Here is a 14,835-nt window from a genome sequence, read left to right as displayed (position 1 = left end):
AGGGGATCTTCCCGGCCCAGGGATCGAACTTGCATCTTTTGCACTGCAGGCGGGTTCTTTGCCATGGAGCCTCCAGGGGAGCCCCAAGTTCAGCATCGGCTGCCGCTTTCCCTGAGATGTGACCAGGCTTTGTTTGTGTTGAAAGATGCGGGAAAGGCTTATAAAGAGCACACAGGTTCAGGGAAAAGGCTTATAAAGAGCACACAGGTTCAGGGTCTCTAGGCGCCCAGCCAGTGCGATTGAAGTCAGAATGGAAAACACAGCGGCCGGGAACAGCTGTGGCAGCCGGCTTGCATCCCAGGCCCGCCCCGTGGCCCCGCCCGGAATTCCAAAGCGCTTGCTTTCACGAGGCCAGGGCTCATGCTGAAAGCCAGTGGCTATTAATAGGGGCCGAGCAGTGAGCCGAGACGCCCACCTGGTGAAAACCTCCCGCCCAGCGTTGCCAAGAGCCAGGACAGTAGCCAGGAGGACGGGGCCAGAGCTGCTGGGCCTGGACGCCCAGCAGGACCGAGAATCCCCGCTTTCCACGCTTCTGTGGGTGGCGGGGCATGCTGCATTTAAGAAACTGATTAACTTGTGTTTATTTTGATTCTTTTTCATTGAAGTGCGGTTGGTTTGGGCCTCCCAGTTGGCACCCGAGGTAAAGAACCCGCCTGTTAGTGCAGGAAGACGTAAGAGACTTGTTGGATCCCTGGGTGGGGAAGATCCCCTGGAGGAGGGCACGGCAACCCGCTCCAGTCTTCTTGGGTTAGGGTTAGAATCCACCTGCGATATGGGAGACCTGGGTTCGATCCCTGGATTGGGACGATTCCCTGGAGGAGGGCATGGCAACCCACTCCGGTATTCTTGCCTGGAGAATCCTATGGACAGAGGAGCCCGGTAGGCTACAGTCCGTGGGGTCGCAAAGAGTCGGACAGGACTGAAGCAGCTCATACATGGTTGAGTTACAAGATTATACTGGTTTCAGGTGTACAACGTAGGGATTCACCATTTTTACAGACTGTACCGCACGTGTCAGAGAAGGGATAGGCAACCCGCTCCCGTCTTCTTGGGCTTCCCTGGTGGGTCAGTTGGTGAAGAGTCCACCTGCAATGCAGGAGACCTGGGTTCGATCCCTGGGTTGGGAAGACCCCCTGGAGAAGGGGACAGCTACCCACTCCAGGATTCTGGCCTGGAGAATCCCATGGACTGCATAGTCCACGGGATCGCAAAGAGTTGGACACGACCGAGTGACTTTCACGTTTTCGCCCCACGTATGAACTACTACTGCTGCTGCTAAGTCGCTCAGTCGAGCCCGACTCTGCGCGACCCCACAGGCGGCAGCCCCCCAGGCTCCCCCGTCCCTGGGGTTCTCCAGGCAAGAGCACTGGAGGGGCCGCCATCTCCTCCCCCCGCGTATGGAGCGTCGCCTCTACTCTCTGCGCTGCTCCGTCTTCCTCTGCTGCTAATTCGCCTCCTGCACAGTCGTGCGTATCTGTCGGCCCCTGTCCCCTAACCTGACCCCTCTGCAGCCTCCCCTCCCCACAGGGAGCCACCAGTCGGTCCCTTACACCCGCGAGTCTCCTGTTCTGCTGTATTTGTTCATTTCCTCCCCTTCTGTTTTGATGTCCTTGTTCCTCTGTTTAATTTTCTTAATTCTACACGTAAGTGGTAACGTACAGCACGTGTCTGACTTATTTCACTTGGTGTTGCGCCCCATCCATGTGGTCACTCGCCTTTTAAAGGGACGCAGAGTGGCTGAGCGCGGGCTCGTAAACCTCCGCCATGACCCCGCACACCACACACCCTCCGGCCCGAGGCTGGGGGCAGCTGGCCAGGGCTGACCTCACCCTCGGGGACCGTGGAGCCCTCCGCAGGTCAGGGGCAATGGATCCACTCCCGGGGAAGGGCGGGGACGAGTAACACAGCCTCCCTCGTCCTCCGGGCCTGGCTCACTCGCAACATCCAGGCGCCCCTGGGCCGGACACGGGGCAGGGGTCGAGCTTGACCCCGGAGCGGGCACCCCGGGCGCCCTGGGCCCGGCCCTCTTTCCAAGTGCATGTAAGGAAACAGGATCCCTGCATCTGAGACCTCGGGGCCGCGCCCCCGGCCCGCAGCTGTCGCTGGAGCTGTGTTTGTACAGTTGCTGGGAGACACGGGCTACAAATAGGTCAGCAGGGGCTGGAGCTGGGCGTGGAGCGGCCAGCGCTGGTGCTGTAAACAGTGACAGCCGGGGCTGGCATCTCGGTGGGCACGGGCGGTTATGGCGGAGACGCGCCTCAAAATAGCCTTCCCGGTGGTTTGCAATGTGCCCACAGGCAGTGCCAGCAACTCGGAAGACCCCAGAGGAGGAGAGGCCAAGTTAGAAAACCCTGAGAAGGGTTAACCGTCTGGGCACTTTTGCAACTGCTTAGGAGTTTCCCACAGCTTCTTAGAGCTTCCATTAGCAGATGTTAGGGAATTAACGGAAGCTGCACGAGGGTATCAACTGACACATCGTTCAAACAGAAAGTTATTTTTTGCGGGTCTTATGTTCTGTTTTCCCATCTGGGTTGTGAGATGTGATCAGATATGATTCTTTTTTAACATGTGTGCCTAATTTTGTACAAGCCTGCCAGTTTTGAGGTTTTGTTTACTCTTTTGATGCAGGAGATGGGGGGTTTGATCCCTGGGCGGGGAAGATTCCCTGGAGAAGGAAACGGCAACCCACTCCAGTATTCTGGCCTGGAGAATCCCATGGATGCAGAAGCCTGGTGGGCTACAGTCCATGGGGCTGCAAAGAGTCAGACATGACTGAACTACTACTATTTACTTACTGACACTTACTTTTTAGAGCTTATTGCAGGTAGAAACAGCATTCGGCTTCCCTGGGGGCTCAGATGGTAAAGAATCTGCCTGCGGTGCAGGAGACCCGGCTGTGACCCCTGGGTCGGGAAGATCCCCCGGAGGAGGGAGTGGAACCCACTCCAGTACTCTTGCCCGGAGAATCCCACGGACAGAGGAGGCTTTCGGGCTACAGTCCACGGGGTCGCAGTCAGACATGACTGAGTGAGTAGGCAACACGAGAAATGACATAGGTGGTTATTTTCCTATGACCTTGCCCACTGGTGAAAAAGATGGACGTTTTAAAAGCATCTAATTGAAAGAAATTAAACTTCCCTTACTAAAGGGAAAAAAAAAAAAAAACAAAAAACGTTTCAAAGCATTCCACCTGCTTTAGTTACTGAGACTTGACAGGCTTAGCGAACATCCAAACATCTTTGACTTTGACCCAGAGTCCGTGGAGGTGAACTTTGAACCTGAGAGCGACAGGCCTTTCACTAAGATGAGACAGATGGGAGGGGAGTTTGGGGGAGAATGGATACGTGCATATGTCTGGCTGATCCCCTTGCTGTCCACAGAAACCATCACAACGTTGTGAATCGGCTATACCCCGATAGGGAAACAGGTGGGGGAGGAAGATGAGACAGAGAGGGAAAGAGGACAGCAATGATCTCTTGATCACTTTGCAGTTCAGGACCTGGGCACCCCAGGTAGCACTGCTCACTCAGTCGCGTCTGACTCTCTGCAACCCCGTGGACTGCAGCCCGCCAGGCCCCTCTGTCCATGGCATTATCCAGGCAAGAACACCAAAGCGGGTTGCCATGCCCTCCTCCAGGGGATCTTCGCGACCCAGGGATCAAACCCAGGTCTCCTGCACTGCAGGCAGAGATTCTCTACCATCTGAGCCCCCAGGGAAGCCCCCAGGTAGCACTAATTCATGCAACTTGACGCCAAGCCCTCAGTTTCTGCGGCCTCGGAAGCATTTGACGGGAAGTAATTGCAGAAAGGAACTGAGGTCCGTGACGCAGGCCAGGTCTTGACGTGTGGTTGCTTAGCCAGCGCGGTTTGTCCTGTGTTGGTAAAATACACGGAACGTCACACTTCCTGTGTTCACTCTTTCAAGTGCACAGCCCAGCAGCATAGCCTATGTTCACAGTGATGGACGACCCTCCCCACCGTCATTCCGGGACTGCCTCACCTTCCCAGACCCAGACTCCGTGCCCCCGAAACGCTGGAAACGCGGACGCCCAGTCCCCGGACTCACCATCTACCCTGTCTCTGTGACTCTGACGACTCCAGGGACCTCCACAAGCGGGATCTCCGCGTCGACCAATTTCCGTCTTTTTTTCACCAAGAAAAATCCCATGGACAGAGGAGCCTGGCGGGCTCTAGCCCATGGGGTCGCAAAGAGTCAGACACAAGTGAGCAAGCCCACCCACTGCAAGAAGTACAGGGTCAGACGTGAAGAAGAAGCTGCCTCCCCCCAGCCCAGAGTGGGTTCAGTGAGGTTTGAATAGACTGTGTTTCCAGGGGAGTCTGACCCCAGAGCCCAGTGCCTGCTTTAATCGGGAAAGCTGTGAGGCCCTGTGGTTGTTGAGTCGCTCAGCCGTGTCGGACTCTCTGCAACCCCATGCGTTGCAGCACGCCAGGCCTCCCTGCCCTTCACCATCTCCTGGGGCTTGCTCAGATTTATGTCCGTGGGTGAGTTCCAAGACCGAATTCAAAACCACTTCCTGCCACATCTGAGCATCCTATGGTCGGCAGGGAGGAGACGCACAGGATGAAGACGCAGAAGGTCCCCGAACGCCCACCCAGCAGGGGCTTCTGGGCTTCTGGTGGTCCCCGTGGCTGACGGGCCCCCCAGGGACACCCCCCCACACACACACCGCTCTGAGACCAGGGACACCCCACGGCCCAGGACCAGGCAGAGGTGGGGCCCACAGCTGCTCCCCGAGACGCCCGCGCCTGAGCGGAGCTGAGCAAACACGAGCACTGCTGCTCGTGGCCGCGTTCCCGACGGCCGGATTCCGTGGTCTCTCTTTAGTGGCCTTGGAGCGCCGGACGGACGGAGCGCTCTCGCTGGCAGAGGCCGTGTTTACAGACGCCGCCGTCTGCCCTGCGGGGTCCGGCGCCCTGGGCGCCCGTCCGCCCGCGTCTGCCGGCCCTAATCCCTCGGCCGCCTCCGGCTACCTCCACACCCAGGAGGGGGGCCCAGGGCTTCCCAGAAGCCGGGAAAGGCGTCTGCGGCCGCTGGGCTGGGCTGGGGCCATGCCCCGGGGGAGACAAAGTGCAGGGACGCCAGGGAGCCCCGCCTGGGACTCACGTGCGCGGAACCGGAACCGGGGGCCGGGCAGGTGGGAGGCCTGGGGTTCCGATCTTGGACCCAAACCCTTGCTGGGTCTGCTCTGTGCGCAGCAGAACACACCTCCTTGGGTCCACTGAGCGCTCTCAGGCTGGGCCCATCATCTCCCTCACCCGGGGAGGTGGGGGGGGGGGCGCTCAGTGCTTGTGGAAGACAAGTGGAGGGAGTCCCCTCTTCCTTCAGAGGCTCGGGGTGGGGGGCGAGCCCTACCATCCTCCGGACCAAGACGGAAGGCAGGTTTCTCTTGGCTTTTACACGCCACGAGATGCTTGTCCCTGACGGCAAGAGCAGTCCACACAGGCTCCCAGCTGAAAATTCCAGAGAACAATAAAGAAGAGAATTGAGACAGTAAAAAAGAAAGGGCTTCCCTGGTGGCTCAAACGGGAAAGAGTCTGCCTGCAGTATAGGAGACCTGGGCTCAGTCCCGGGGTCAGGACGATCCCCTGCAGAAGGGAACAGCAACTCACTCCAGTACATGTACCTGCTGCTGCTGCTGCTGAGTCGCTTCAGTCCTGTTGGGCTCTGTGTGACCCCATGGACTGCAGCCTTCCAGGCTCCCCCATCCCTGGGATTCTCCAGGCAGGAGCACTGGAGTGGGCGCCATCGCCTTCTCCGAGTATATGTACTTAAGTGAAGTCGCTCAGTTGTGTCCGACCCTCAGCGACCCCATGGACTGCAGCCCACCAGGCTCCTCCGTCCCTGGGATTCTCCAGGCAGGAGCACTGGAGTGGGTGCCATCGCCTTCTCCGAGTACAGGTACATACGTATGTATATATAGGGCCTCCCTGGTGGCTCAGCTGGTAGAGAATCCGCCTCTAATGTGGGAGACCTGGGTTCGATCCCCGGGCGGGGAAGATCCCCTGGAGAAGGGAACGGCTACCCACTCCAGTATTCTTGCCTGGAGAATCCGATGGACAGAGGAGCCTGGAGGGCTATAGTTGCGAAAGAGCCTGACACGAAAGGGCAACTGAACAACAGCAACAGCTCGTCTCATAAGCCGGGATCTCACCAGGGTAACAGCAGATGCTTTTATATCCAGAATTTTTTTTTCCAGTTAAATTGTGTGATGAGCAGTCTCTGTACCACAAAGAAAAACAAACCCTCAGAGAACATTTTTTTTCTTCTTCCAAATGACGAAGCTGTTTCGCGGTGTGGCTCCTCCGCGGTTGATTCAGCCTTTCCTTGCTGTGCAGGCGTTTTGCTTGTTTCCAGATTCAGCAGGAGGAGCTGCTCGGTGAGGACCGCGCCCACGCATGGACCCCCGGGCGCCACTCTGATTCAAGGCTCTGGAGCGGAGCCTGGAAGGCAGAGAGGGAGAAGCTCTCCCGAGATGCTGAAGGCTGCACCGTCGGCCCTATTACAGCGTCGGCCTCCGCTGGGTTATCATCCCCCCGACGCCCGCCAGCCCCACCGAGGGAAACAGCTTTGTAGGGGGTTTCCAGCGGCTTCAAACCACAGACACCCGTCCTCCCCCAGCCCTGGAGACCACACGTCTGAGGTCAAGGGGTCCCAGGGCTGGGCTCCCTGCAGAGGCTCCAGGGGAGGGTCCTCCCGCCTCTTCCAGGTTCCGGGATCTCCAGGCGTCCGTCCCTGGGCTGGAGGCCGCCTCCCTCCCGTCTCCGCCTCCGTCTCCACGTGGCTTCTCTGCCTCCACGTGGCTTCTCCGCTGCGTCCGTGTCTCTCCTCTTCCGTGTCTTATAAGGACCCTGTCCCTGGGTTCAGGGCCACCCCCATCCAGGAGGACCTCATCTCAGACCCTTCACTCGGTCGGCTCTGCAGAGACCTGGTTTCTGAAGAAACCCCATTTGCAGCTCTTGGGGGGGTCAGGATGTGGAACTAATTCAGCTTATAAGGGCTTCCCTGGGGGGTTCAGTGATAAAGAACCTGTCTGCAGTACAGGAGATGTAAGAGACGCACGTTTGATCCCTGGGACGGGAGGATGCCCTGGAGGAGGGCCTGGCAACCGGCTCCAGTCTTCCTGTCTGGAGAAACCCGTGCACAGAGGGGCCTGGCGGGCTACAGTCCAGGGGGTCACAAAGGGTCGGAAGCCACCGAGCAACTAATGCTTTCATTTTCCACAGAAACACTCAGGGTTTGGGGGCACCTGAGACGGCGCTGGGGCCACAGGATGTAGGCGGCTGGCTCCGCAGGCCCCGGCGACAACGGGAGATTGTGGCCTCCGTGTGCGGCCTCTAAGACACAGAAGCAAAGAGGCTGCAGGTGGCTCTGGCGCTCCGAGCGGGCCCAGAGAATTCTTTCCTCCCGGCACCACACCTCTCGGCCCGCCCTGCGGAGTTTCGCGTGCGAGACGCCGGGTGACCATCCGGAGACTGCAGGCGCATGCGTGCGTGCTGAACCGCTTCATTCGTGTCTGTCTGCGACCCCCTGGACTGCAGGCCGCCAGCCTCCTCTGTCCATGGGATTCTCCAGGCCAGAACGCTGGAGTGGGTTGCCATTTCCTCCTCCAGGGCATCTTCCCCACCCAGGGATCGAAACTGGGTCTCCTGTATTGGCAGGTGGGCTCATTACTGTCTGAGCCACCAGGGAGGTGCATAGACAAACAAAACAATACACAGCTGCTGCCCGCGGGGTGCTCCTGGGAGGAAGTGACCTGGCAGCGAGCGGGGAAGGACCGAGTGCGGGTGTGTCCTTGGGCTGGTGGCGGAGCTCTCCATGCAGAGGGGAGGACATGCAGACAGACACCAAGAGCACCCGGGGGGAGCCAGCCGTGGACAGGAAACAGCAGCCCAGGGGTCAGTCTGTGCAAAGACTCTGAGCTGCTGGGAAGGAGCTCGGCAAGTTCTCAGAGCTGAAGGCAGTCGGGGTGGAGGACTCCAAAGTCCAGGCGGAGTATTCCTGGGGGGTAGAAGCTGTTTCGAGGCTAAACCTGGGAAGACTCTTGAGCGTCCCTTGGACAGCAAGGAGAGCCAACCAGTCCATCCTAAAGGAAATCAACCCTGAATGTTCAGTGGAAGGACTGATACTGAAGCTCCAATACTTTGGCCAACTGACGCATAAAACTGATTCCTTGGAAAAGCCCCTGATGCTGGGAAAGACTGGAGGTGGGAGGAGAAGGGGACGACAGAGGATGAGATGGTTGGATGGCATCACCGGCTCGATGGACATGAAGTGAAAGTCGCTCAGTCGACTCTGACTCTTTGCGACCCCATGGACTATACAGGCGGCGGAATTCTCCAGGCTAGAATGCTGTGGCCCCATGGACTGTACAGGCGGCGGAATTCTCCAGGCTAGAATGCTGTGGAATTCTCCAGGCTAGAATGCTGTGGAATTCTCCAGGCTAGAATGCTGTGGCCCCATGGACTATACAGGCAGCGGAATTCTCCAGGCTAGAATGCTGTGGCCCCATGGACTATACAGGCGGCAGAATTCTCCAGGCTAGAATGCTGTGGAATCCTCCAGGCTAGAATGCTGGAGTGGGTCAGCCTTTCCCTTCTCCAGGGGATCTTCCCATCCCAGGATCGAACCCGGGTCTCCTGCAAGTGTGAGGAAGCTCCCGGAGTTGCTGATGGACACGGAGGCCTGGTATGCTGCAATCCATGGGGTCGTCAGACTGAGCAACGGAACAGGAAAATCCGGGATCTGGGCGCCCATTCCCCATGCAGCCACACGATGGCGCTGTCACCCACAGAAAAGCGGCGACGTCCCTAAGTTTCTGCATAGTTTTGGAACTCAGACTTCTTCACCAAAGTATTTAAAATTTTTTCTCTGCTGGCCAAATGGAGCCTTCCCCACCTTTCTGTGTTTAACATGGCTGGCATTTCTTTCTTTTTTGAAGGTCATTGTAAACTACGCTTCCCTGATGGCTCAACGGTCAAGAATCCGCCTGTCAATGCAAGAGACGTGGGTTCAACCCCTGGAGAGGGAAGATCCCCTGGAGAGGGAAATGGCAACCCACTCCAGTATTCTTCCCGGGAGAACCCCAGGGACGGGGGAGCCTGGCGGGCCACAGTCCACGGGGTTGCAAACAGCTGGAAGGGGGCTTATCGACGAGCACTCATACGCTAGCATGAATCCCCTTCCCCCCGACCCAGGGTCCTTACCTGGTCCAGGTTACATCACGAACCAACTAAGCCAGGAGGGACGCTGGCAAGTTTGCAGGGTGCTCCTAACCAACCCACCCCCTCGGCTGTCTCTCTGACTGCCTGACTGTGGATTCAAGGGTCACCACGCAGGCCCGATGTAATCTGATTCAGGAGACAGCTTCCAGTAATATCCCACGTCCACCGCCGCCGGCCAGTGATTCCCAACACAGCAAACATCAAAAACCTGGGTGTGGAGCCGTCCAGAAGGCATTCAGTCAGGCTTCAGCTGCTTCCAGGCGCGTGCAGGGCGGCCGGCGTGATCCTCACGTCCACGCGGCCACACGCAGGTGTCGGACAGGGTCGCGCAGGTGTGCAGGGATCCCAGCGCCTCCTCGCACAGACGGTCCAGCTCAGTGTCGGCTGGAAAGACCGCTGTCCCTGCAGGTTCACCGGGAACTACACGGTCAGCTTTTCAAGGTTTCCATGAAGACTTTCTTTCCGCAGAAATCTTTAAGGAGCCAACAAGTGAGTGCAATGCCCTGCCGTCATCTTCTGTGGAGACTCACGTTCTGAGGGGCACAGGGGTCTCCCGACGTCCAGGTGAATGGTTACCGGAGGGAAGCCCGGACAGCGGCTGCAACGTGGATGGACCCTGAACACACTATGCTCGGAGAGAGGCAGACACACGAGGACACACAGCGTGTGACTCCATCGACAGGAACCGTCCCGAACAGGGAAACCCACAGAGACAGAGAGAGGGGGTTTGTGGTCCCAGGGGCTAGGGGAGGGGATGGGGTGGATGGAGATGGATGGAAGGATGATGGATGGAAAGATGGATGAGTGGGTGAATGATTGATGGATGGATGACGAATGGATGCATGGCTGAGTGGATGGATGGATGGATGGATGGATGATTGATGGATGGATGATGAATGGATGGTTGGGTTGCTGGATGGATGGGTGTCTGGAAGGATGATGGATAAGTGGTTGGATGGATGGATGATGGATGGATGATTGATGGATGGATGATGGATGGAAGGACAGATGGCTGGCTGTCTGGAAGGATGATGGATGGGTGGTTGGATGGATGGATGACTGATGGATGGATGATGAATGGATGGTTGGGTTGATGGATGGATGCGTGGGTGGAAGGATGATGGATGTGTGGTTGGATGGATGGATGATTGATGCATGGGTGATGGACGGATGGATGGATGGAAGGATGATGGATGGGTGGTTGGATGGATAGATGCGTGGATGCATGGATGATGCATGGATGGATGATGGATGGATGGTTGGATGATGGATGGATGAGTGGGTGGAAGGATGAATGATTGATGGATGGATGATGGATGGATGCATGGCTGAGTGGTTGGATGGACAGATGCACGGATGGATGGATGCATGTATGATAGATGCATGGCTGGCTGGCTGGAAGGATGATGGATAGATGGATGGATGGATGGATGAATGATGGATGGATGATGAATGGATGGTTGGGTTGCTGGATGGATGGGTGGCTGGAAGGATGATGGATAGGTGGTTGGATGGATAGATGGATGATGGATGAATGGATGATGGATGGATGATGAATGGATGCATGGGTGATGGATGGATGGATGGATGGATGATTGATGGATGGATGATGAATGCATGGTTGGGTTCATGGATAGATGAGTGGGTGGAAGGATGATGGATGGGTGGGTGGATGGATAGATGCATGGATGGAAGGATGATGGGTGGATAGATGGATGGATAGATGATTGATGCATGGGTGATGGATGGATGGATGGATGGATGGATGGAAGGATGATGGATGGATGGATGGATGGATAGATGATTGATGCATGGGTGATGGATGGATAGATGCATGGATGGATGGATGATTGATGGATGGATGATGGCTGGCTGGCTGGAAGGATGATGGATGGATGGATGGATGGATGAATGACTGATGGATGGGTGATGAATGGATGCATGGGTGAGTGGATGGATGGATGGATGGATGGATGATTGATGGATGGATGATGAATGCATGGTTGGGTTGATGGATGAGCAGATGGAAGGATGATGGTTGGGTGGTTGGGTGGATGGATGGTCGGATAAACAGCACGTGGCCCAACCCCGCAGCGGAATGTGGTGCAGCCACGAGAAGGGGGCAGCTCCGACACAGGCTGCAGTGTGGCTGGACCCTGAGCGCAGGATGCTCAGTGAGAGAGGCAGACGCAGAAGGAGCCAGGGTGGGTGCTTCCAGCTGCAGGGCACGGACGCCGGCAGACGGGTCAGCTTTAAAGCTTAGGGCTTCCCTGGGGCTCAGTGGTAAAGAGTCCGCCATGGGGCAGCACACAGGCAGACACGGCTGAGAGGCTAAACAAGAGGCTGCCAGTTTATCCCTCCCCCGCCTTCTCCCGGTAACCATAGCTTTGCCTTTTGTGCCTGTGGTTCGATTTCAGCTTTCTAAATATCGTTTTTAAGGTAAGCAATTTGGGGGGCATTTATGCACTCACAGTGCTGTGAGACCACCACTTCTATCATCCAGAACACTCTCGCTCCCCCGAGGAGACCTTGTCCCCATTAAAAGTCACTCTCCACCCTCTCCGTCCCGTTCTCGGTTCCACTGACTCACTGCCTGTCTCCGTGGATTTGCCTGTTCTGGACGTTTCCCATAAATGGACAGACACACTGCGTGTCCTTCTGCGTCTGCCTCTCCCTCTGGGCACCGTGTGTTCAGGTCCATCCACGCGGTCGTCACAGCCCCTCTCCTGTCCATGGCTGCGTCATACTCCGCTGTGCGCAGGGACCCCTCCCCCACTCTGTGTATCCTTTTGCAGTCGTCTTTATTCACTGAGAACAACTCTGGAAGTACTTCGATGATTATCGTTATAATGAGCGTCCTCTTGAGTCGGTGTGACGCACGGAGCAGCGGACACGAGGGCAGGGGTCAAATGGAAGCAGAGACCCGTGCGGGAACTTGGTGTGGGGCCAGGGAGCGGTTAGCTGCCCACAGCATTCCTTGCTCCCTCCTCCCGCGGTGCTGGCCGTGGTTTCGGACTTGAGTGTCAAAACCCAGGCTTTATTTTCCAGACCCCCTGCAGCCTTGCAGCTGGGAGGGTCTACGCCCCAGTGGGTGGGCTTGAGCAGTACCGTGTCACCTGCTTCCAAGGCAGGTCTGAACCTGGTCTGGCCCGTTCCCTGTTCCAGCTCAAACAGACTCAACCAGGGAGGGCAGCCCAGCTTGGGCAGTCGGCATATCCAGAGCACAATCCCACCGTCCACTAAGCTGGGCCGCAGCCTCCGGCTCCTGTGGGCTCCTGTGCGTCTCTTCAGCCTCGGAAGTGTAGGGGGAGTTTCTGTGACGATGGCCGAGTGGACCCCAAGCAACACGAGAGAGAAAGTGTGGGTGCCATCGCCCGCGTGGAAACGTGCAGAGTGTTCTCCAGGGGGGCGCGTCCCACCTTCACGCCTGATCACACCGAGGGCGGAGAGCCTGCACTGTCTCAGACGCAAGAAGACAGGCGGACAGAGAGACTGAGCGCGTGCCCAGCGGTCGTCTTGGGGTCCTGCGTGGGGGACACTCTGTGGGAACTGGCTGGCCCGCCGTGTTTGGGGCATTGGCTTCATCAGACAGAAGGTGTGACTCTGAAAATGGAGGGAGGCAGGGAGCATGCCTGGTGCGTGCTCAGTGGCTCCTGTCTGAGTCTGTGACCCCGTGGACTGCAGCCTGCCAGGCTCCGCTGTCCGTGGGATTCTCCAGGCAGGAACACTGCAGTGGGGTGCCGTTGTCTCCTCCAGGGCATCTTCCCCACCCAGGGATCAAACCCAGGTCTCCTGCGTTGCAAGTGGGCTGTTTACCACTGAGCCACCTGGGAGGCCCCCAGACCCCTCTGTGGTTCCCCACCCCCGCCCGCCCCCGACCCTCCTAGCACCTGGCTGATGGTCTGAGGTCAAAGTGCCGTGCTGGAAATGAGAGGCCAGGTTTCATCATGCTGTTTTCTGAAATAAGCCGGACGCCTCGGTGATGAGGGGTGGGATTTCAGATTTTTTTTTTTTTTTTAAGGAAAACAAAGCGTGAGGCTGAGAGAGCAAGGGTGATCCCGGAAATCTCTGATAAAGTTTCTGAGCAGGACTTCCCCGGGGGCCACAGGAAGCACTTTCCCAGGACCCGAGGGGAAGGGGCGGCTGAGGGTCCGCTCCGTGGATGCAAAGGGTCAGGTTGATGTTAGAATGACCTCGTTTTGTGTGGAGAGGGAAACAGCGAGGTGTGAGAAGACGCATCTCTGGGTGTAGTGTTTCTAAAGGCCGTCGGGACGTCTTTGCTGGCAGAAAGCGTTGCTTCCACTGCTTTAGGGTCTTTGTATCTGTTGCCAAGTCCAGCTCTGCAACCTCGTGCACTGAAGCACAGCAGGCTCCTCTGTCCATGGGATTCTCCAGACAAGGACACTGGGGTGGGTTGCCATTCCCTTCTCCAGGGGACCCTCCCCACCCGGGGATCCAACCTGCACCTCCTGCACCTCCTGGATTGCGGGTGGGTTCTTCACTAGGGCCACCTGGGAAGCCTGGCTGGGATCAGAGAAATGTTTCATTGTCGGGGTGGGGGGTGCTAATGACAGCAAGTGTGAAGAGCATTTTATGGTTTAGAAAGCAGTTTTAGAGCCCCATTAAAATGTTTGGAGTTGATGTAGCTTTCAGAAAAACTCAGTAGCAGGAATTCCCAGGGGTCCAGTGGTTAGGGGCTCCCCAGGTGGTGCTAGTGGTAAGGAAGGTACCTACCAACGCAGGAGATGCAAGAGACGCGGGTTCGACCCCTGGGTCGGGAAGATCCCTGGAGAAGGCAATGGAAGCCCACCCCCGTGTTCTTGCCTGGAGAATCCCAGGGAGAGAGGAGCCTGGCGGGCCACAGTCCACGGGGTTGCAAAGAGTCAGACACGACTGAGGGACTAACATTTACATGGAATAGGGTCCCTGCAGACATGATGGAGAGAAGGGTCTGAGATGAGGTCCTCCTCGGTGGGGGTGGCCGTAAACCCAAGGACGGGGTCCTTGTAAGACACAGGAGAGGAGAGACACAGACCCAGAGGAGAAGCCACGTGGAGACGGAGGCGGAGACGGGAGGGAGGCGGCCACCAGCCCAGGGACGGACGCCCGGAGCCCCCGGAAGCTGGAAGAGGCGGGGAGGACCCTCCCCTGGAGCCTCTGCAGGGAGCTCAGCCCTGGGACACCCTGACCTCAGACGTCTGGTGTCTGGGACTCGAGGTGTCTGGTCCCCGGGACTCGGGATGCAGGGGGATAGATGTCTGTGGTTTGAAGCTCCAGGTTTCGTCTGTTAGTGCAGGCGCTGGAAGCTCACGCAGGTTGCAACGGCCCCAGGTCCTCCTGGATGATGGGTAGTCTCGGTTCTCAGGTAGGAGAACCGCGCATGCGCGCATGAAATGAAAGTCCTCCTCGCGACCTTAGCAGCAGGGCGAGCCGGAGCGGGGCGTCTCACCGCCCCCCGGAGCTGAGAACCAGGGGGAATTCTCAGCCTGCTGGTGGGAATCAGGGATGCTGCGGTTAACCCGCCCCCGCGTCCTGGTGTGACCGGCCCTGCCCTGAGCCCCTCGAGGGCCCAGACTCCAGCCCAGCCGGGCC

The 14,835-nt window shown here is 57.7% G+C and overlaps 1 protein-coding gene across 1 annotated transcript; it reads right to left on the bottom strand.

The window, feature by feature from the left end:
- Nucleotides 1–9,346: 9,346 nt before the first annotated feature.
- On the bottom strand, nucleotides 9,347–11,204 carry LOC132658762 (guanine nucleotide exchange factor subunit RIC1-like; the record flags this gene model as incomplete). Its single annotated transcript, XM_060407570.1, has 3 exons — nucleotides 9,347–9,451; nucleotides 10,399–10,852; nucleotides 10,942–11,204. Coding segments are annotated over 3 exons (822 nt in total), but the record flags the coding sequence as incomplete, so codon positions are not given.
- Between the last annotated feature and the right edge of the window lie 3,631 nt (nucleotides 11,205–14,835).

The sequence above is a fragment of the Ovis aries genome, chromosome X, assembly GCF_016772045.2.
Source record: "Ovis aries strain OAR_USU_Benz2616 breed Rambouillet chromosome X, ARS-UI_Ramb_v3.0, whole genome shotgun sequence".
In the NCBI taxonomy this organism is placed as follows: domain Eukaryota; kingdom Metazoa; phylum Chordata; class Mammalia; order Artiodactyla; family Bovidae; genus Ovis; species Ovis aries.
Note: the sequence above shows the minus strand (reverse complement) of the source record. Positions and strands in the feature narration are given on the sequence as shown.